The 20,926-nt window shown below is 41.8% G+C and overlaps 2 protein-coding genes across 2 annotated transcripts; one reads left to right on the top strand and one right to left on the bottom strand.

The window, feature by feature from the left end:
* Nucleotides 1-1,412: 1,412 nt before the first annotated feature.
* On the top strand, nucleotides 1,413-6,883 carry terf1 (telomeric repeat binding factor (NIMA-interacting) 1). Its single transcript, XM_036125560.1, has 9 exons — nucleotides 1,413-1,673; nucleotides 2,581-2,676; nucleotides 2,939-3,066; nucleotides 3,214-3,300; nucleotides 3,440-3,589; nucleotides 5,270-5,382; nucleotides 5,911-6,008; nucleotides 6,094-6,197; nucleotides 6,332-6,883. The coding sequence occupies exons 1-9, from the start codon at nucleotides 1,484-1,486 to the stop codon at nucleotides 6,491-6,493; spliced, it is 1,128 nt and encodes a 375-aa protein (XP_035981453.1). The 5' UTR covers nucleotides 1,413-1,483; the 3' UTR covers nucleotides 6,494-6,883.
* Nucleotides 6,884-6,895: 12 nt separating this feature from the next.
* LOC105921570 (somatomedin-B and thrombospondin type-1 domain-containing protein) lies at nucleotides 6,896-12,691 on the bottom strand. Its single transcript, XM_012857378.3, has 5 exons — nucleotides 12,024-12,691; nucleotides 11,091-11,285; nucleotides 9,706-9,784; nucleotides 9,111-9,281; nucleotides 6,896-7,151 (listed from the first exon to the last, which is right to left on the bottom strand). Exons 1-5 carry the CDS (start codon nucleotides 12,244-12,246, stop codon nucleotides 7,034-7,036), a joined length of 786 nt encoding a protein of 261 aa, XP_012712832.2. The 5' UTR covers nucleotides 12,247-12,691; the 3' UTR covers nucleotides 6,896-7,033.
* Nucleotides 12,692-20,926: the final 8,235 nt, after the last annotated feature.

Consider the following 20,926-nt stretch of genomic DNA (forward strand, 5'->3'; position numbering starts at 1 on the left):
TGCCGTTACCCTTCAGTTTTTCTGGACTTCCTTGGAGAAAAACCTCATTTTTCACCCAGGGCAAATCACTGAAGAGGAGTGTGTTCACGTTAAAACTCCACTCGAGTCTACTCGGTTTGACCCTGCTCCTGAGCAGGGCCGAGGAAACCAGAGCTGGCCCTGAAAAACTGTTGCTGAAATGCAATGGCAGAGCATAGTAGAGCATGCCAAACTGAGGCGGTGGAAACGGGACTTTAGATTGAACAGCTACCTTTGGAGACATATCCTTTGGTCTGATGAAACTGAAATTAAAGTATTTGGCAATAAAGACCATTAACAGGAAAAAGGCATCATGTTGTGAGGGGCTTTTTCTGCAGGAGGGACTGGTGCACATCATAAAGTGAATGACATCATGAGAATAGACATTATGTGAAAATATTGAAGCATCTGAAGACATCAACCAAAAAAACAAAGCTTGGGTACAAATGAGTCTGGCAGTTGAGCAATGACTCTTAGTACACAGCCAGATTAGTTATAAAGTGGCTTAAGAACAACAAAGTTGATATTTCGGAGCAGCCATCACAAACCGCTTAGTCCCATGGAAAACCTGTTACCACAGCTGAATAGGCGGCCAACAAACCTGATTCAGTATCAGTGCTTTGAAGCGGAATGGACCAAAATTCCACCAAACTGTGGCAACAGCAAACTTGTGGAAGGATAACCAAAACATTAGACCCAAGTTATACAGTTTTAAAAGAAATTCTACCAAATATTTATTAAATGCATTTAAACTAGGTTAAAAATATTATTATTTCTTATTCTGATCACTAGCAAAGAGAAATAATTCTGGTCATCTTGACTGACCTAAAACAGGAAAAGCTTAGTTTAAAGTCTGAAAGGCTTCAGAGTTTCAGGATGCCTAAAACATTTGCATCGACTACATTAGCGGTGCCTAGAGAACTACTATCCTGCAACTTTAAGATGCATCTTTTCTCCAACACCCCTGAATCAAATGAGGGACTCATTAACAGGCCTCTGCTGAGCCGGATGACGGGATACTGATAAGGGAATTCATTCAGGCATTTGATTAATGTCTGTGGGAGCAGAGATGCATCTAAAAGTTGCATGGAGTGGACTTGGGAACCCTGAACTGAATTTATGGGGGGGGAAAGGACAATATTTTAGAATTACAGGATTCTGTCCAGGAAAAGTCCCTTTTAGTCCAGAAGTGCCTTTTATGGAAGCAGACATACTTCAACAGCTGAGGAATAATCTTGCTGCATAATTAACATTAAGATTATATTATTACATTAAAAAGGGATGGCCTTTTTTCTGACATGAGCACCCGCGCCGAAAAAAATTCTGACGACAATCTTTCATGAAGGGTGTCATTGTTCACCCCAAACGCCAGAGGTCGCTGTAGGCTTTCGTGGCCAATCACTTCGGCGGTAGAAAGGCGCGCGGAAATCCCTTTACGGGAGATGAGATACACAAACAAACACAGATGGAGTGTGAAAATACAGAAGAACTCATCTCAGACTCATCTGGTACAGATAAGACAGAGAGCATCGACTTCCATCGCGTCACCTCCGTGGCCTCAGGATGGATGCTGGACTTCATGTTTGTGAGTTTATGTCGAAGCTTCAAAGAAGGAAATTTTGACGAGTTTAACGAAACTCTGTCAGTTTTTAAAGGTGAGCAATTCAGCAAAAGAGATTAATTACCCCGCGGAAAGTGGCTAACTGCGTCCTTCTACGTCTCATTTCATTTCAGGGCAGCTTTCTTATCTTTTCACAACGATTTTCTGACGGCTTTTAATCGACCAACGTTCACTCTGTCTGGTTAAAGTAGAAAGTAATGTTTGTTCGCTGTGTGAAGGGACTCGAATAAGAATTGTGTGTGGTATCATCATATACATGTATTAAATAACTTTATTTTCCTATAAAGGAGGTTTTTAAATTATCAAAATATCAAACTTCGTCTATTCAAAACTGTGCCACGCTCAAACTGGCTCGGGTAGGCGCAACAATCTGACGCAGATCGTTCCTACCTTACGCAGAATGTTATAAATACATTGTAAGTGACATTTGTTGTCTTCTTCTTCTTTCGTGCATAATGTTAGTTGGCCAGCAGATCTAAACATTTATTTTAACAAATATTACGTAGTGGACTTCTGTCATTAAACCTAAAGATATATAAAAAAAATTTAAACATGTGCCCTACCAACATGTATATCTTGAACCCTTCTTCTCCTGCACGATTTGAATCTGGATTGTGACATAAACAACAACAAGAACAAAAGAAAATGAATTCTATCTACATCCCGCATACATGTGCAGATCTATGAAAAAAGAAAACATAGAGCTTTTGGTCTAACTTTAAATGTTTCAAACCTATCGAGGAACAATTGATAGCAATGTGCGAAGAATGAAAAGTCGTGTTGGGTATATTTAGAGGGCAAGTTATGCATTGTGCTGCATTTTAAGCCCTTTTAAATGCTCATGTAAAAGCTGTTTTGTGTGCAATCATGTTGGAGGACCTTGCAAATGGCATTCTAAATCCTGCAGCTAACTGGATTTCTGTGTTTTTGGTCTTCCTCAGAGCTTTCTCAATGTAAATCTCTTCACGCTGACGTCAATGATGAAAAATCCTTGATATGTGCCTTTCTAGCAAGAGTGATACACGGAAAGCAGCTCGGTGAGTGGCTCCAAACTAACGTTGATCCATAGCATTTTTTTTAAAGGTTTCAATTTACACCTATTCAAAGTTTGCTGTTATATAAAGCAGATTTGGGCCAACTCAGCACTACATAAGGCACTCTGCAAATGTTAGGACTGTCACTTAGCCTTGAAAACTAGCCAGTAGAAGAATACTCAGGGTTTTATTTTGTGAAATGTTCATCAGATCAAAATTCTCCAAACCGCTCTTGTGATTGTCCAACGTTGTCCTCTTTTCACAGATGCCCAGTTTGAGGATGATGAGTCTGTTATGCCTCTGATGTCTGCTGTCATGGTTTGGTCCTCCCTGGAAGACGCCGTGGAAGATGAACAATTATTCGAAAACATCAACGTTCTCCTGTTAGTCCAGGTAGTTTCCCCCCATTCCTTTCAAGGTTTGCTTCCAGCTAACATCACAACATATGAGGACAAAACATAATTTTATGAGTAGATTTATATTTTTATTATTATTATTCCTGATCTTGAGCGTAAAGGATAACCTTTGCCCTGTTTCTAGGCTGTGGCCGTCTGCCTGGAAAAAGGCCAGAGATCTTCTGCCAACTCGGCCCTCAAGTGGTTTGAAAAAAGACAAAAGTGTTCTCGGGTGAGTATGGCTGCTCTTCTGGACTTTTTTTTTTTTTTTAAAAGACCCAGTTGCTCTTCCTTTCATTCGGAATCCTAAGAAAAGTGATTTATTTTTTTTGTTTTTATTCCCTGTTTCCTGACAACATTATCTGAAACAGAACTTGGGAGTTAAGCTCTCAACTATCGTGACGAAAATGGAAACGTACCACCCATTCCTCATGAGCTTCAGCTTCAGCCGCCTGCTGGAGAGCATACAGTCCTTCTTGGATAGCTACTTGAAGAGAAATCCGTCTGACTTCATCTTCAAGGTGAGATGCTCGTGAAACCGAGTGCTTTGTATGTCTGATGGCGTTGTAGACGCCCTTTAAAATTTGTGAGCAAATCCTAAGAGGAAAATCTTGCAGCGTGAGCCACAAGAGTAAACAGTAATTTCACATTTTCAATAATTCTGTTTGTGTCGGGGGGGGGAAAGCTGACCTGAAACAAGAAAAGATGTCGATGTTACACTCGTGTACCTGGTGAAGCTGATTTGAGCTGGGATGTTAGGATGTCACTCTGAGGCAAACAAACAGCTTTATCAAGATTTGGATTTTCTTTTAATCAGTTCTGGTTCACTGGAGTGAAGGAATATTTCAGAAAAGCAAACCAGGGGCTTTTTATTCTGAATGCAGGGAAGGATTTTTCTTCTGTTGCGTGTTTAATATTCATTTTAACAGACGAAGCGTGTCGAATGATGCGAAAAAGCGTGAAATATTTTCATTGCCGGTTTAGATTTCACAATGTAATTGATAAGCGGTTTCAGCTGTCAGTTTATTTGGCTTTATTTGTCTTATTTATAATGTTATGTTATTTATAAGAGCTGCAGCAGCATTTCTAGTATTGCATTATAATGCCAGGCCTTCTTAGGTTTGCTCACTGTTTATAAACGGTGACATTTATGGGCGTCGGTATTAGGGCAAATTCATACTGGGATTATTTTTCTTTTACAGTTGTGCTTTTTCTAATGCTGGTTGTCAAACGTAATTTTAATCCTGAATAAATACATAAATAACAAATTCCAAAAAAAATTAAAAAAAACAAAGCAACCAGTTGCTTTGTTTTTTACTTTTTTTTGGAATGACCATGACCTGGATGACTGAGAATCTTCACCAGCATAAATAACAAAGAATTGGACTTTGATAAAGAGCTTCAAGCTTCTGAATGCAGCTCAAAAAATGTTTTATTTGGGACAAAGTTTCATACCATAGCAACAGTTTAAGTGAAAAATATTTGCAACCTAATTTTATGGATTTCCTACATGATATTAAGTAGTTGGTGTGTTTGGAGTTTACTTATATTTTTGAATCTCTTGATGTTTATTGATGCTCTCAATAAACAAAACAGTGGAGAAAACCGCCAAAATAACAATCCTGACGATTCAGATACCACTAGTTGGAATCTATCGTTGTAAAGATAAATCCAAATTCTTATCATAAGAAATTTTCACAACGGTGATTAAACTATACAATAAAGGCCGAGCCCCGGTGTGTGTACTATTTACTAATCGGTCGTTTTCGGGGGGGGGGGGGGGGTTTGATTTGGGCTTAAACCTCTGGTTACTTGAATTTAAGCTTACCAAAGTAAATATAAAGAAAGTTATAGTGTTAGCACCCTGCAAAGGTGTCAACATGAAGAGTCTCTAGAAACACGCTGTTGCTGTTTTTAAATTTTCTTAATGAGTTTCTTTTGTAACAATAGCGTTTCCTGTGTTTTAAGAGTTTTAAGAGTTTTGTTTTTTCTTTATCTAAGATTTTTTGCTTTGAAGCTTTTCATAATCTCTTTGGTGTAACTGGCATTTATTCAGTTTATTTATTTTTTGTTTTGCAATCATTTTGGAGCAGAAAAGAAATATAAAAACATGCACTTTTAGAATCTTATTTGAATCTAAAATAATTTGTGAACAAATTTTTCAATACATGCATCATAACGAATGTTTCCGTCTCGATTAGGCAGCTACGAGCTTCGTCCAGTACTCCCCAAACGTTGAGGACTCGACGCCGGCGGCGTTGCAGGACAGCAGCCCCTCAAAACCGCCCAGTGAAACAAGACCGAATAATAAGAAGTAAGAAAAAAAATGATTTCTCACATACGGTGATGAAAATGATGCCGACTTGAAAACTCTGGAGGGAGCTGAAGGTGAGGGTAATGACAAGGAGGCCTTCCAGCCTCAGATCAGAGACTTGGAGCTCCTCGGAAAAGGGTCAAAAATATTAGTGGTGACGTAGGAAAAGCTTTGCAGCAACAGCCATTGACTGCTGTGACACTAGTGGAGGCTTGTCCTCCTACAGGGGATGGTTTACATCACGTCCCATGTTCTAATATTACAATTGTTAGTCTACTGATGTTATTTAGAGAGATGTCTGTCTTTCCATGTCCAGTTAGAAACAAACTTCTTGTTTGAATAAATGTGACTTTAAATCTGCCAGCGGTGTGAAAAACGTTTGAGCAAAATTGGAGGCAAACCTGTTGATATAAAGTTCTTATTTTAGAACAAAGCCGTTTCCTCAGGTCTTCCCTTTTTCCATAAGAAAAGTGTTTTCCTTTGAAGCTGACATGCAACCTGTAACACAAGGATCTGTCACTTTAACAGAACAAAGCGCAGACTGCTCTCCACTAAAACCACTGATGTATGGTCACCTGACACCACCAAGAAGCCCTGCGTTTCCATCAGACGGCTCTCCAGGAAGGGTACGACTGGCATAAAGTAGTGTGAAATGTTTCCAGGATGCTTTTATGATTGTGACTAAAGAGCTTTAACCCTTCACACCAGCAGAGGTGTGTCAACTGATGGCGAGGAAGTCTTCAGACACCGCGAAGTCTTCAGAAACCGTCCCGCCACAAGAGTATAAAGAACACAACAATGGGAGAACACGAAGGGCAAGTCGGATTACAAAACTCATTTTGTCTGATTAATTTGATCCAAAGTCAAACTGTCTGTTCATTTGCGTTAAATTTTTTTGCAGAAGAAAGAAAAAAAAAAGGCTAACACACTGAGTGTTGTTTTGTTTCAGAAATGGACTGCCCAGCTGGACAAATACCTGAAAGAGGGGGTCTGGCGTCACGGACGTGGGAACTGGGCCAAAATCCTGCTGGATTATGACTTTGAGGGACGCACCAGCACCAATCTGAAAGACCGCTGGAGGATTCTGTGTAAAACGTACAAAGTGGACTGAAGAGAAAGGCAGCTTCGCCTTTCAGCCTGTGTGATGTAGCAGTGTGTATATAAAATCACCCATAGAAAGCTTTTTTTGTTTTCTAAAGACCTTCGTTCAAGATTATTTTCTATGGAAATTTTATTTTTTTATTTTATTTTTGTTGCATATTAGCGCTTGAAACTGTTAAATTAACAGATAAACCTGCTTGTTTTTGCTTCTGCTGGATGTTTTAACACCTACCACCAGAGGGCGCCCAAGAGAAGAAATCACCAACTGGCTGTCCGAACAAACTTTTGTATAGCTGTATTTTATGCAGGGAATTTCAACTGTAAAGCAGATTTTATGTTTTGACATACAGTTTTTGTTTGAAGCAGTCTAATGCATAAATAAAAGACAATTTGAAAACAACTGTGTAGATGTTTTAATTTTTAATATGTAAAACATGAAGTGCATTTTGAGTGTGCAGTGGTTGTTATGTAGCTCTTAGTCTCTGAGAGAACACCCCGTGGCGTTCTGCACACATGATTTCATCTGCTTCTGCAGAGCGGTTAGCGAAGGTCAGGTGAAGACGAAGCTATGTTGTGTTGGACAGGAGCACCGTGGAGTTTTCTGGACCTTCTTCCATGTCCCTCTGCAGTGCGGGTTCCCCACCGCCTGCCAGTGGAGCAAAGCTTCTCTGCAACACAGTAGAAGGTTTCAGTCATCTAGATCTGCATTGTTCCTGACAAGACTTTACACACATTTATAGTCTTGATGATTTATCATAACCTTTATCTTTCTCAGGGTGGATTGATTGTACAAGTCTGGATTTACTCTGGATTTTAACTAATCCACATACACACTGGGGCAAATACAACTCACCTCCTTTTTTACTGCAATCAACATGTTTCCGGCATAAGTTCTTGCTGTGATTGGTAGATTTGATTTAAACTGGCATGGCTGCAATTTAGAAACACTTCATACATTTTTAATAAGCTTAGTACCTAGGGTTGGGTGCAAGCATGCTTTTTTTTTTCCATTCAAAAAATATATTTTAATGTCCTAGTAGTAGTCAAAGTAGGGATGTGCAAAAGTTGCAAGAATCTGCAGCCTTCTGGTGGACGGAATTTTGTTTAGATGTTCAGAAATAATCCAGAAACCAGCAAGGCTCAAACATGCTGGGAACTGGAAATGATGAAAAACCACTGTCACTCCTTAGTGACGGCAGTTTTACATTAACATGGTCTGTGAGAACAGCAAATGAGAGGGGCTCCTACACCGAAACTGAAACCTTCGAGCTTGACTGAAATTTGCCAACATGGATGAACTAAAATCCTAGAGAGAGAGATTCATGATCAGCTGAGAAAGATCAAGCTATTTGGCACTTGGACACAATTGGGACTTGGACCAGGACAAAGATCCTAAACCTTAGAAAAAGTATTTTTAGAAGGCTTGTATTGAGCATCTGGAATGGCCACTGACCTGAGCTATAGAGAAAATGTGTAAATTATCCCTGTGAAACTTTGTCAATTCATACTATTTCACTCATTTATACCAGTGAATCTATACAGATTCCTACTTTGTTCATGGCTACAAAGAAAATTGATCGATGGGGAACATGCAAAGGAGTTTTAAAGCAAATATAATAGTGTAGCTATGTATATATATACATTCATCTATCCATTTTCTGACCTGCTTAATCCCTCATGGGTTGCTGGTGCCTATCTGCAGCATTCATCGGGTGAGAGGTGGGGTACACCCTGGACAGGTTGCCAGGGCAACACAGAGACAAACAGGACAAACAACCATTCACACACACACTCACACCTAAGGACAATTTAGAGAGACCAATTAACCTAACAGTCATGTTTTTGGACTGTGGGAGGAAGCCAGAGTACCCGGAGAGAACCCACGCATGCACAGGGAGAACATGCAAACTCCATGCAGAAAGACCCAGGGTTGGATTTGAACCCCTGAACCTTCTTGCTGCAAGGAAACAGTGCTACCTACTGTGCCACTGTGCAGCCCAATATATATATATATATATATATATATATATATATATATATATATATATATATATATATATATATATATATATATATATATATATATATATATATATATATATATATATATATATATATATATATTGGGAATTTCTATGAGGCTTGTTTGTGAGCTTAAAATTACATTTTGAAGAAAAAAATTAAACTGGTATTAAACATACGTTTCATTAAGGTCCAATTTCTGCCTGAACATTTTAGCTTTGTTTCTATTGGTCTGGATTTAACATTCGAATATCAATATTTGAATGTTAAATGTTGTTGTTTAATTAGCTGGGGATGAAAAAAATAACAGGAATAAAGGCCTTGAAAATTTGTTTCCCTCAGTGAATTTAGTTACTGAAATTAATTAAGTTTTTTATAATATTCTAATTTATTGATTATGACTATATGTTTGAGCTTTTATGTGTACTTTTGTGTCCTGTGTGGATTTGAAAAGTCTGCCTTGAAGTCAAAGTTGTTGCCTTTAGATTTCCCAGAAGATTTTACTGTGTATTTATTCACCCTTGGAGAAGAAAAGGAACAGTTTGAATAGATCCAAAACTGATATGGCATCCCCGCTCATTTCACTGTGTATCTTCTGACCTAACCTGTCTGCTTCCTGGCCGTCGCCCTGGCAGCTGCTGTTCCGCATGGCAGGAGGTTCACACGCTACACACACCCTGAACCCTGCGGTTATGTAGCGCATCCAGTGAGTGTGAGGCCGGCCCTCCACGGCGCAGTGTGGAGTCCGGGTCTCCAGCTGAAACTCCACGCAGAACCTGCAGGGCGCAGAGGGGAAAGTCACTCAGAAAAACAACGGCGGCGATGGCGAGCAACTGCGAAACCAAGCAGGTTTCATTCTTCCCAAGTGTCGGTCACTTTGCCAGCGTGAAGTTGTGATTTCCTTACTCCCCTTTACACAATGCCTCCCCCACATTGAGACAGACTTTTAGTATGAGGACGCTTTTTTTGTGACATAAGGATCTAATTTCTAAAGATTGTGGACTTTCTCTGAGCTCTGTGATATAATCGTATTTACAGGCTGCCAGGTGGGCAAGCAACAGTAACTCATTTAGATGGAACAAAGCTTGTTTAAACTTTATATTACCTCTAAGAAAGCATTTTTTTCCCCCTTTTACTTGATGTGGCTTGATTTCAAAGCCGCCCAGAGCCGTGAGCAGTGTGAGATTATGTGAAACTTACCCTGGGTCCAGGGGGTTTCCAAAGCTGTCCTGCTTGGGCCTTCCTTTGCCAAACTCCAGGCTGGTGATGAATGCTGGACCTTATAAGAGAAGCTGGTTCAGGGTTGTTGTTTTTTTTTCCACTGCTTCCACCCGTTTATAGATTAAAAATAAGGCAAATGATGGAGTTCCTTTCACAAGTTTACATACACACCAGTCTTTAATGGTGCATTATTGGTGGGATTTTAATGATTTAATCAAACTTTCCCCTCTTCCAGGGTGAATCAGCAATACACCATAAGTACAATTTCAATGACTTTTAAAAACAAGAGTTGCTTGCATATGTTTTCATTTACTGTGGATTTTGCACTTACAGGCTCAAAATAACACATGCTCAACTATATACTGTAGTGACGCCTCCACAGATATTGGGTTATATGATCCTTGGAGTATTTCTGCCATAATTTTCCCGTTGGAACAACTGATTGTGTCCAAGTTAAAACTACCAAGGTGTTGATTAAAGATAAAGTTGAAGAACAAAGAAGTCATCTTTGATCAACATTATTCTGACCATTTATTGCAGTGAACGGATACATCAGGTTGCTTTCTGTTATGGCCTAATATTTCCATCTTCGTCTCGTCTGACCATAAAACCTTTCTCCACAAGACACTTATCTTAAATTCAGTTATGTTTTAGACACCCCTGAAGGTGACATTTTTGGAAAATGTGTTCGTTTCTAGGCTGGCACCCTCTCACCTTGTGACAAAGTCAAACTTCCTTCACTGTGGATCCATGACATCCTAACCAAGGTTGACCGAATAGGTCAGGCGTTTGATTCCAGGGCAAAACTGGGGGCTCCAGTGGGAAACCCATCCAAAACACAGATCCAAACTAGTTTTGGATCCAAACAAGTTTGGATATGTGGTCTGGGTCATAGAGGCACGGCCTTTTGGTTGACTGCCGACCTGTCCAGGGTGCACTCCGACTCTCAACCAATCACTGCCAAAGATAGGCACCATCCCTATCGGAAATTTGTGGACTTAGCTCAGAAGTTAGGTTAAGTGCAGGAAATGGACCAATTTCAATGAACAGCCTATTCTGTCAAGAAGATATCCAGTCAGAATAATGCTGGTATATACCCTCGTTTATGGGTAGAAGAAGAATTTGGCTTCTCTGCAATTTTCTAAAGGTCAAAGAATTGTGGTGAAATTATGCAAGAAATTCAAAGCCAATTGTTGCTGAGTCTCCCACAATTCAAAGAAGTATCGTCATTCATCCTCAAAATGAACAGTTCAAAGAAATCAAGCGCAAAATGAATATGATCATGGCGATGAGTAAATGGACCCGCACACATTCTAACAAATAACAGCTGCAGACTTGAGGAGAGACTATTTTCTGTGTTTTACCTGAGCTGAGTCCACAGCGGTGGCCGTGATGGTCTCTGTACTCCCAGCACCCAGCTCTCTCCTCCAGCCAGGGACAGGGATTACCGCTGTTACCGGGCTGCTGCTCTACGTGACGGACTCGGACTCTGACCGAAGGCTGGCAGGGTTTGGCACAGCCGCTCCAAAAGCTCCAGTCGCTCACAGCACAGTCCTGAGCTAAACCAAAAAAAATAATTATAATTATAATGATGGCCCCCGCAGGACAGAAGAAGGATCATCTACTGAGTAAGCAAGCAGTGGAACCAGGGTCAGACTTGAAGACGTCACACTGAAGGCCCAAACCTTTTACACAGGCTCCAATTATCCTCCAGAAGCTAAGAATATGTAGTTTTATGATTTATTGAGACAGATGTACGGATCCATAAAGTAACTTAACAGTGAAAAATTCATAGCAAGCTGTACTGCTTGGTGTTTAGTTCACCAAGTGAACACCGGTTCACTTCTTTCTGCTTAATGATCAAGCTTTGATGTCGTTAAGTGTGCTGATTTTGTGGCTGCCGGCCTGTAGCACACATTAAGTACGCTCGGCCTGTTTGCCTGGAACTGTAATTGCTGCCACTGATTGACAGAATCGCATTCTTCAAATATTTGCCCCAATGCCATTGTGCGGGCCAGCCCCCTGAAACGAGGCTTGGTACAGAGCTGGCCTAGGTATCTGTGTGCACACAAGACAAATGACAGATAGCGTTCAGGATCAATCAGATCTGCATCAGTAATGCTCACATAAAGATAAGCATTCCTGTCCTTTTGTATCTCTTGTCTGGCCGTTTCAGAAGATAATTTGTCTTCTGGTTATCTCATCGGGGTGTCACAAAGTTCGGTTGTCAATGAATGCAGGAGGCTCCTCTGTGATTCATTCACCCTAAGACGTGGCCCCCTCCCTTCGCCGCTCACCTGGACACTCTGTGAAATAGTCAAAGCAGCAGTCCTTGGCCTTGACGCAGTCCTCGTCGCAGTAGCACGTCCCGTGCGCTCGGTCCATCCTCCAGTCGGTGGTGGAACAGCCCACGTTTCTGCCCCGGCAGCACTTCCCCGAGCAGCCAGCGGCCACCGGATGCCTCTGTCCAAGATAACACAGCACCATCAGGCAGTAAGCCACCTCTACGGAGGATCCCATCACGATGGCAGTCAGAGCCAAAACTCCAGTCTGGAGGGCTGTTCTCCTTATAACATATCTAATCCCGCTCGTCTTGCAGATTGCTTCTGACTGCTGGAGGGAACAAGACAAGAGTCCTTGTGACCTGGAGTTCCTGCTTCAGTACCCCTGGTCCAGGCTTTCAGCTCTACAAAAAGCAACCTACAGTTCAAAGCATCCCAAGGCTCCTGCAATGGCCGGGCTTTTATTCCTCACCCTGTATTTGCTCTGACTTCTTCTCAGACCTGGTGTCTCCCTCTGAGTTCGCCAGCTGAGTACCTCCCTCAACGAGGGGAGGGCAGAGCCGCTGGGTTTGGGTGACTTCCCTCGGGCTCCTGTTATCTTTTTACCACCCTTTTCTTTCTTTATTACCTGCCGTATTTTTTATCTTTGCGTTTTTCTCATCCCTTCCCTTCAGAAAAACTGTAATCCAGATACCATTCTGCCTGTAGTGCCACGCCGATCTCTGAGTCCCAAGAGAAAGGCAGGAATGTGAGCATTTGGCAAGTCTCCAAATAATTGTGCTGCAGGGTCCTCAAAGGACACTAGAGCCACCCTTTAGTAGTTTAGTTCTTACCTTCATGCCTCCGTCCGTTTCAGGGTTGTGCCGCAAAAGCGGATGAAGCAGAATTTAGGGTGTTTTTCTTTTCCAGATTTTTATTACTTTTTAAAGTTGCTCTTGTCAATAAAATGGTTCGCTGTTCAAAGGTAACAATCTACCTAACCTACCTTCATGTCAAGCTTAGTAATAGACTCCGTGTAGCTTGTTTGTTTTATGGTCAAGTACAATGAAGAGTATCTCAACAGTATCTGTATGTGTAATATATGCAGTGATGTGGAGTATAATTTCTCTTACTATAGATTTCCTCTGTTTTTGCCTTTTTTGCCACATTTAAAGATTTACGATCTTCAGATAGATATAATATCAGACAAGGATAACCTGCTTTTATACACAATTCAGTTTTAAAATGATGATTTCATTTATCAAGGGAATAAAGCTATCCAAATCAATGTTGTCCTATGTAAAAAAGTAACTTCCCCTCAAACCTATTACACGATTGTTCCACTTTACACTGGTCCGCTCCTGTGCTCCCGATCAGTCGGCCGCTTGCTTTCACCCATCTTTTGCATTTTTCTAGACTCCCTCTAGGTTTTGGGGAATGACTAAACTGTATTCCACTCTCTAAATGTTCAAGATCGCACGTGTCTGAATTGTACTTTCTCCACTGTCAACGTATAACAATTTTTACCGAAGTTTATTTACGTAAGGCGTCTGGCCGCAATTCGTAAATGTAAAGTCCCAGAATGCTCTGGGGTAAAAGGGCGTGCAGCTTCTGCACGTGAGGGGAGTTTCACTTTGGGACGATTTGCAATCGATGACTGACGATACTGACGAGCCTCCAAGATTGATCGACAGGCATTTAGATGTTGCTTGGGTCCTTTGTGCGCTCCTGGATGAGTCACCGATGCGCTCTTGAAGTCATTTTGGTAGGCCGGCCACCCCGGCAAGATTCACCTCAGATCAGTTGTGGATCACGGTTCCCACTTTGAGTCTGTGAAGTCACAAACCTCAAAAACCACCTTTGTAAACTTTCCAGACTGATAGATGAGATCATTTAGTCTGTTTTTTGTTGTCAAACAGGATCTATTCAGGTGATTTCTGAACTTCCCGGGACTGGCAGTAATCCAGCCTGGGTGTGGCCTTTGTAACTGGAGTCAGCTCTCAAAAAAACAAGTCAATTCATCATTTTGCAAAGGGGGCGATTACGTTTTCCACAAAGAATCATATTGATTGGGATTTCTTTATTTAGCTTTAATAAATAAAATCCTTTGAAAACTACTTCTTTTACCTCGTGTTATCCTTGTCTAACTTCAAAAGGTTTTTTTAGCGTGACAAAAAGAAGCAAACAAGATATGTGTAAGGAGGCAAATACTTTGTCACAGCACTTTAATTTGTTACGCTGGTGAAACAGATTGATGATGTGTCAACTAAATCTTTGGCCTTTTTAAACTGTGTATGTGTCGCTCTGAGGAAATACAAGCAATACGGTGAAAGCGGTATGAGAGAAGTGCAGACTCTAGAGCTGATGAGCTGGTATGTGTTAACAGAGAGAACAAAACAGGGGGAAATGGGATGGTGGGGTTCAAGGAATGATGTCTGGTGTTTTATAAACTCTGGAGGGAACTAATATTAGTTATAATCTGGATTTGAATTCAATTTACTAATGAAGCTAGCATTAATGGTTCCTTTAGTTCTTGTCTCCTATCGAGCTGGTTGGAGTTAAAGACATGGCTCTCAGCCTCGTCGTGATCATCGGCGGCGGCAGACAGCGTGTGTCTGACCTCCAGCACGTTAAGCATTGGGTGAACTCAACCTGAACGGACCTCCGACGTAAGAACCACGTGCATCCCCATTTGGACCCTGTGATACACAGGTACCAAACTCTGCTCCCGGCTTTAATGTAAAATCCTTTTATACACACTTAGACGAGTACAGCTTGGTTCAGTCACGGTGCTGATTTGATCTGCCCATTGATCCGAGACTGAATGCTGCGTAAGTTTTCGAAGTGCAACATCAAAGCATGTGTGTTTTACATCTGACAGACTGCCAGCCCCGGACCTCCCGCCCCCTGAGTGCATTTGTCAGAGACGATCAGCCTAACTATTATGACACAGCCCTACTGGGCGTCTTCTTTGTGTGTCTCAGCGGGGAGGACCGTATTACCGTCTCAGGATCTCAAACCATAATGTTTTGCGCCGATTGGAAGCACACACCTGAGCAAAAAGGGAGAGGACAAAGAAAGCGACAGACTGGATTTAGCCAGAAGTGGAAGGGCCTTCGCTTCCTGGGCAAACGAATCGCAGAAGTGGCAGGGAGACCCTCCGCTTGATCACGCCTATGTGGGGAATGCAAACTGTAACTCTCTGGTTGCTATGGGTTCAAAACATTTGTTGGAAAGCTAAAGAGGTCATCTTTTTATCTTGACCTGTGTTGTAAAGCTACGTTGATGATGTCAGCTCTAAAGGACATAACTTTGACTTAAACATAGCATAACCCAAGTTTTTAAACAAATAAGAGCTCAGTCTAAAAGAGTCAGAAGACTTCCTGTTGCTTCCTAAATTGAGCAACCAGTGAGCCATTAAATATCCAGCAGTGAATCTCATAAGTGTACGTTGCCCTGAAAAATGTCAGGTTTTTGTAATTTAAAGGACTGAGAGTCATTTCAGAAACTGTTCCTCTTTTAATCAGATATACTGTCTTGTATAAAGAGAATCAGGGTTTAGAAAATCTAACTGACCATAAATAATTTCCTTAGTAGAATCTGAATTGGTTCACATCCTTAAACTAAAGTCATAATTTACAGAGATTACGAAACGTGGCAAAAGATTTGATTGTGTACGGTATCACTCCACTGCCGCAGTTCGGGAGTTCATCCTATAATTGTAATCAGTTCTTCCTTAGCAGGACCCCTTCTCTGAAAAAATAAATCCAAGATTATTGTCTTTTTCATGTGATCAGGTTAAATCAGTTGTATCTAAACTAAGTAATCTAATAGAAATTATTGCTGTAATTTAAGTCTTTTAGTAAGCCATGTAACTTGTTATAATCTCAGGTTTTGGACAGCCGTAATACTAGTGTAGCCTCAGTGTACACATGCAGTGTTGCACGAAGAGGTCAAGTGAATGCTCAGGGAGTTTGTGTGTTTGCTCAGACACATGAAAAATTAGGGGGAAACATTGGTCATCAGGCTTGATAAAGTGCCATACAAGTCCAAGCCATTTACCATCACTCAGGAGAAGGGTACAAAAAAAAAATCCACAGCATTATGTGTGTTCACGCCATGCCATGGCAAAGCAAAGCTGTGTATACCTGGACTAAATACTGGACAACAGTAAGAATTTTCCACAATTATGGTTTCCAAAACACTGAAGGGGCTTTTGTGTTGTGTTTTAAATGTGTTAAACAAGAGAGCGAGAAAAGATGCCACTTTTGAATGCCTTAAAAGCAGAGTCACTTTTTGTGAGGTAGAGTGGACACATTTAGTCAAGATCCTGCATACTGACAGGTTCACTGACAGATGGGTTTGATTTTTTTAAAATATAAAGGATAAATATTCATTATAGGTGAAAAAGGTTTTAAAAACTTTTTACCTCATAAAAACCCTGGCCTTTTACCAGCACTGTGTGCTCTTTGAGGAGCCACTCACGGCACATTTACTCGTGTGTCTGGCAGGTTTTATGTGCGCTGGAGTGGTTTGCACAGCCTGTAACGTTGACTGAGTTTGCCTCTCTGACATGCTGTTGTTTGCGAACGATGGGGCCAGCCGTGTCACAGGCGCCTCGGTCATTGATCGAGAATGTATGAAGTTGGCTGTTTGACTTGGCTTGAAACAACAAAGACTTGATGGTGCAGAGAGAACAGGGTCTAAAATGCATTGCACTGAACATTTAGACTCACAGCATGACACTTCGGGGAGTCTCGTTCCCTGCGCCCGGCTCACTGCTGTGTCTATCACGTTAAGGCATCTTGTACAGCCACCGTAATGATCCTCCCTTTCTTCCAGGACATTATCAGTCATGGATGATAACGCGCCTCCCCAGGATACAAGCAGCAGAGGGGGCTGATTAAACCCCGGCTGCTCCTCTCCCGGCTTGCTTGACCTTGGATCCGTGCCACCACAGAGACAAGCAAGACAGTGATGTTGATGAAAGTTTCCTCCTCTCCCGGACCTGACATCGTCACTGATAATCATCCAATCGTCAGTCACCTCCCTTGGCATCCACTTCCATATGTATGTAAATCAGTTTGGGCCGGGCAGATGAGGCGAGGTGTGTGGGCGTGGAGCCCGACTGACCGCTGCCTCTCAGAGAGATGAAACTCCAGGTAGTGATGATGACTGCGGGAGACGGGGTGCATGTATCACGGCTGGTTTCATAAATCTTCTCCTGAGATGACAAAGAGCGGTGAGAAAGGTTAGGTCCCCTGACAGCTGTGTGCGCGCATGTGTCTATTGCCCTGCCAATAGCTGGGTGAATAAGTATCACAAACTGCAAACGTCCGAAAACCTGCTCTGAAATGTCTTTCTTGAGAAACTTCATGCATATTGGTGCTGCTGCCAAACTTCAAATGTCATGCCTCCAAACTTTGGATTTATGGGAGAGAGAGAGAGAGAGAGAGAGAGAGAGAGAGAGAGAGAGAGAGAGAGCGAGAGAGAGAGAGCATGGAGAATATCACATCCCTGAAGGGAAAATGGATTTCTAGCTATCATTTCTGCTATCTCTCTAATGAATTTTCAGCCACAGGATGGTCTATTTTACCTCCACTTAGAGCTCCTTTGACAGCATGTAGTGTGTTCACAGCAACGCCCCACCAATTGCCCAATTACTTTTGGTCTTTTGAAAAAGAGGCGACTACGTATTAAAGAGCTGTGATTCCTTGCACCAATTTGGATGTGAACATTCCCAAATTACAGCCGAGAGTCTGCATTTTAAGCCCAAATTGATTATATAATTGTATCCTGAATATGTTTTCATAAACAGTTAAAATAACAAACTTGTGTCACTGTCCAAATATTCCTGGGCATATATATATTGTCAGTGTTCTCTGTGCTTTCCGTGCTCTAACACTGCTTCACAGATGGCTGCCGTTGACGGGTGGGCCAGCACCTGCGACTCATCAAAGAACCTTTGTCTCTGGCTTTAAAAGGAGTACACAGACAGCTGGAAGACACCAGAGTGTTACCCCGTCGTGGTATGCCTAGGCCACAGATCTGTCTTCCGAGCTTCATACCTGTGAGTTTTTGGAAACCATGTTTTTGGACTAATCCTGTCTCCTGTTATTCTCCAGTTTGTCATGTTTGGATTTACTCACCTGTGTTTGCGTCGTGGTCATTGAACCAGTCATCCGAATCCCCGCCGCTCAGATTTTGCTCTGGCATCTCCACTCATACCCCCTTGGTGGTACCAAGCCGAGCGTGAGAACCTCCTTCCTATAGTCATCTGGTTCATCAGCTACACTCCGGTTCTTCCAGCGGCTCCTCCTGCCTGCCGTTTCAGTGGTGCTGTCCGGCCCCTCGCCTGTATTTCATCTGCCAGCCCTCCTGTCACTCAGCCACCAGTTACCATCAGCGAGTTACGGTCACAGAGTCTCTTTTTCACTCATCCCCCCAGACAGGTCTCCCCAACCAAACGGTAAGCGGCGCAGCTTCTGGAACATTTCCCCCTGGTTTGATCCTTAGTAAACATATCCTCTTTCTTCCCGCAGTCGTTCCAGCTCTGACGTTCAGACCTCGCCTGTCACACACAGCGTGTGCTTCCCCTTTGTTGAGCTTTAAAATAAACATCTTAAAACTGTTCCTGTTTCCGTCTGTGTCTGCATGTGGGCCCAACACTTAAAAACCATGATATATATATATATATATATATATATATATATATATATATATATATATATATATATATACACACACATTATTTTACGCTTATAAATGTGTCTATTGTTCTCTGTTTATGTATGCTGTTGGCCCTGAGGCACAAATTTGGTTTACATGTTATCATGATAATGACAATAAAGACCTTGAACCTCAAAATGGAGGGCAATAGACCCCTGTTCTACAACATACTCTGGGGATTAAATACCAAAGCACTTATAAAATAAAACCATCTATCCAAGGGATGAAGATGCTGGCACAAGCTGCTGTAGCTGAAGAGGACCAAAGCGTAAAAATTAACAAAGGGATTTCGCTTTATGGTGCCAGTATCTTCTTACCGTTACACATAAAGCCCAACAGCACACAGTGGACATGTTCTTTGAAACTAATCTATTATCATGTTCATAAATTGACTGACTTGTAATGATATTTGTTTAATGCTCTCTGCAAATTTGCTTGTAGTTTTCTGGCAGCTGCTCAGCTTCTTTATTAGGTGTACACTGCAGGGTCTTGGTTGGATTAGCAACAACAAAAGAAATCCATCAGATTAAGTAGGTGGCGCCTACCAAGGTACTGGGAGGTGGATCTGGCAGAGCTGCATCTCATTCTACCTCCCAGCAAGATTCGCAGATCTTTAACCACAATTCATTCCTGGTTTCTCAATCAACACATCTCTCATTTCTTGTTTTTTTCCTTCTTTAAGTGACAGGAGAGCTGTTCTCTTCCCAGGACCCGAGCTGGCACTCCTCCTCTCAGACTGACCCAAGCATATTTGGGGCATGTTTGATTTAAGGCACTGCTTTAATTTGGCAGGAAGGCCACATTCTTTCATCCCTGCTGAGAGATTCCGCGGGAATATTATCAGGTCTGGTGAAACGGTAACAAAACCTGAATTTTCTTAACCGGAACAGATGCAGGTCGAGCTGGGCGAACACATGACCACTAAAGGATGGCTTCACATAATGTCTGAATATCTCCTTGCATGAGGGCGCTTTTCTTGTATCGCCACCTTAAAGATTCCTGGATGACTTGAAGGAAAAAGAGAGTCCTTTGGGTTACACCAGTCAAAGACGTGCATGGAGCTACCGTGTGAAACGATAAACCACTTGTGGGCCGACCCCAGAACAGCTCTTATTAAAGGCCTCATTGTCGGCTGTTTGTTCCAGGTCATTTTGTTTCACTACACTTGAAAGGGACGGTAAAAACCCCTGCGAGAGGAGGAAAGCCCGGCCTCCGCTTGAGCCTGAATGCAGCCAGTTCACTTAGCCTGAATCGGGGGGGCTCTGTGTTTCTAGGTCACCTTGTGTCCCTGAAATGCACACCTCGCTACCCAGAGGGAGGAAAGGGAGGGAGAGATGCAAGCAGAGCCTGACGCCTGACATCTCATTTGTATTTAATAAGGAGCTTCAGAATAAACTCCCTGGAAGTGAACTCAGCAGACAGCTGCGTTTCTGAAAGGCTGGGTGATCAGTGAGATCTTTTATATCTGAGTGTCTTGTTTTTCGTGACAATCCTCCGTCTTTCCCAGTTCCCCAATCAGACAGACAAATAAGCAGAGAGAAAGGCCACCTTTCACTCAAAAGGCTTCTCTGAACAGTCACGGTCTTTTTATCAATAGACGCTGCATAATCTCTGCGACAGACGCCAAGAAACGTTTCCCTTTGAAATTTACAGCAATTTGGTCCGTTTGGCTGTTTCTGCATGCCGTTCAGAGCTGTACTCAGACTGCACAAAAGTGAGAACTGAACAACCAACCAGTACATTAAAGACAAGATCCTCTGGGATCTTTGTTTATTATTATTGTTACCCAATAATAAAGTTGGGAATATTGCATCAATTAAAGGGAAAAAAATTATCTGAGCCACTCATTTGAAGGCAGTTTTAGACTCAGATGTTTGTAATGTGTTGGACGGGAGACGTCATTTTTATGTTTTATATATTTCCGTTAAAAAAAGAACATTCAAATACTTTTACCAGATATATTGTTGTGAAGAGTCAGTGGTAACCCTTCTTTGTTATAAATTCTCCAACTTTATCTGGTACGATGGAGAAAAAGCTCCTGGACCAAATCCTGAAAGATGCTGATCCTTTCTTGCTTATTTAGCCCTGATCTAAGAGGCTTTCTCAGTGCAAAAAACAAAACAACAACAACAAAAATCTTTGATTTTTTATATACGGTAAGGTCAGTAACCTGGAAAACTGATCAATTACTTGGATAAAAACTGGGATTT

Source organism: Fundulus heteroclitus, chromosome 21, assembly GCF_011125445.2.
Source record: "Fundulus heteroclitus isolate FHET01 chromosome 21, MU-UCD_Fhet_4.1, whole genome shotgun sequence".
Taxonomy (NCBI): Eukaryota; Metazoa; Chordata; class Actinopteri; order Cyprinodontiformes; family Fundulidae; genus Fundulus; species Fundulus heteroclitus.

Bases quoted from the DNA above. Each gene is read 5' to 3' on its own strand.
- terf1 (XM_036125560.1), top strand. From the start codon at position 1,484: ATGGAGTGTGAAAATACAGAAGAACTCATCTCAGACTCATCTGGTACA. The intron at 1,674-2,580 runs GTGAGCAATTCA...GGTCTTCCTCAG, and splicing joins AACTCTGTCAGTTTTTAAAG to AGCTTTCTCAATGTAAATCT. The intron at 6,009-6,093 runs GTACGACTGGCA...TCACACCAGCAG, and splicing joins CAGACGGCTCTCCAGGAAGG to AGGTGTGTCAACTGATGGCG.
- LOC105921570 (XM_012857378.3), bottom strand. From the start codon at position 12,246: ATGGGATCCTCCGTAGAGGTGGCTTACTGCCTGATGGTGCTGTGTTAT. The intron at 9,282-9,705 runs GTAAGTTTCACA...TGCGCCCTGCAG, and splicing joins GGAAACCCCCTGGACCCAGG to GTTCTGCGTGGAGTTTCAGC. The intron at 7,152-9,110 runs GTTAGGTCAGAA...ACTGTGTTGCAG, and splicing joins GACGGCCAGGAAGCAGACAG to AGAAGCTTTGCTCCACTGGC.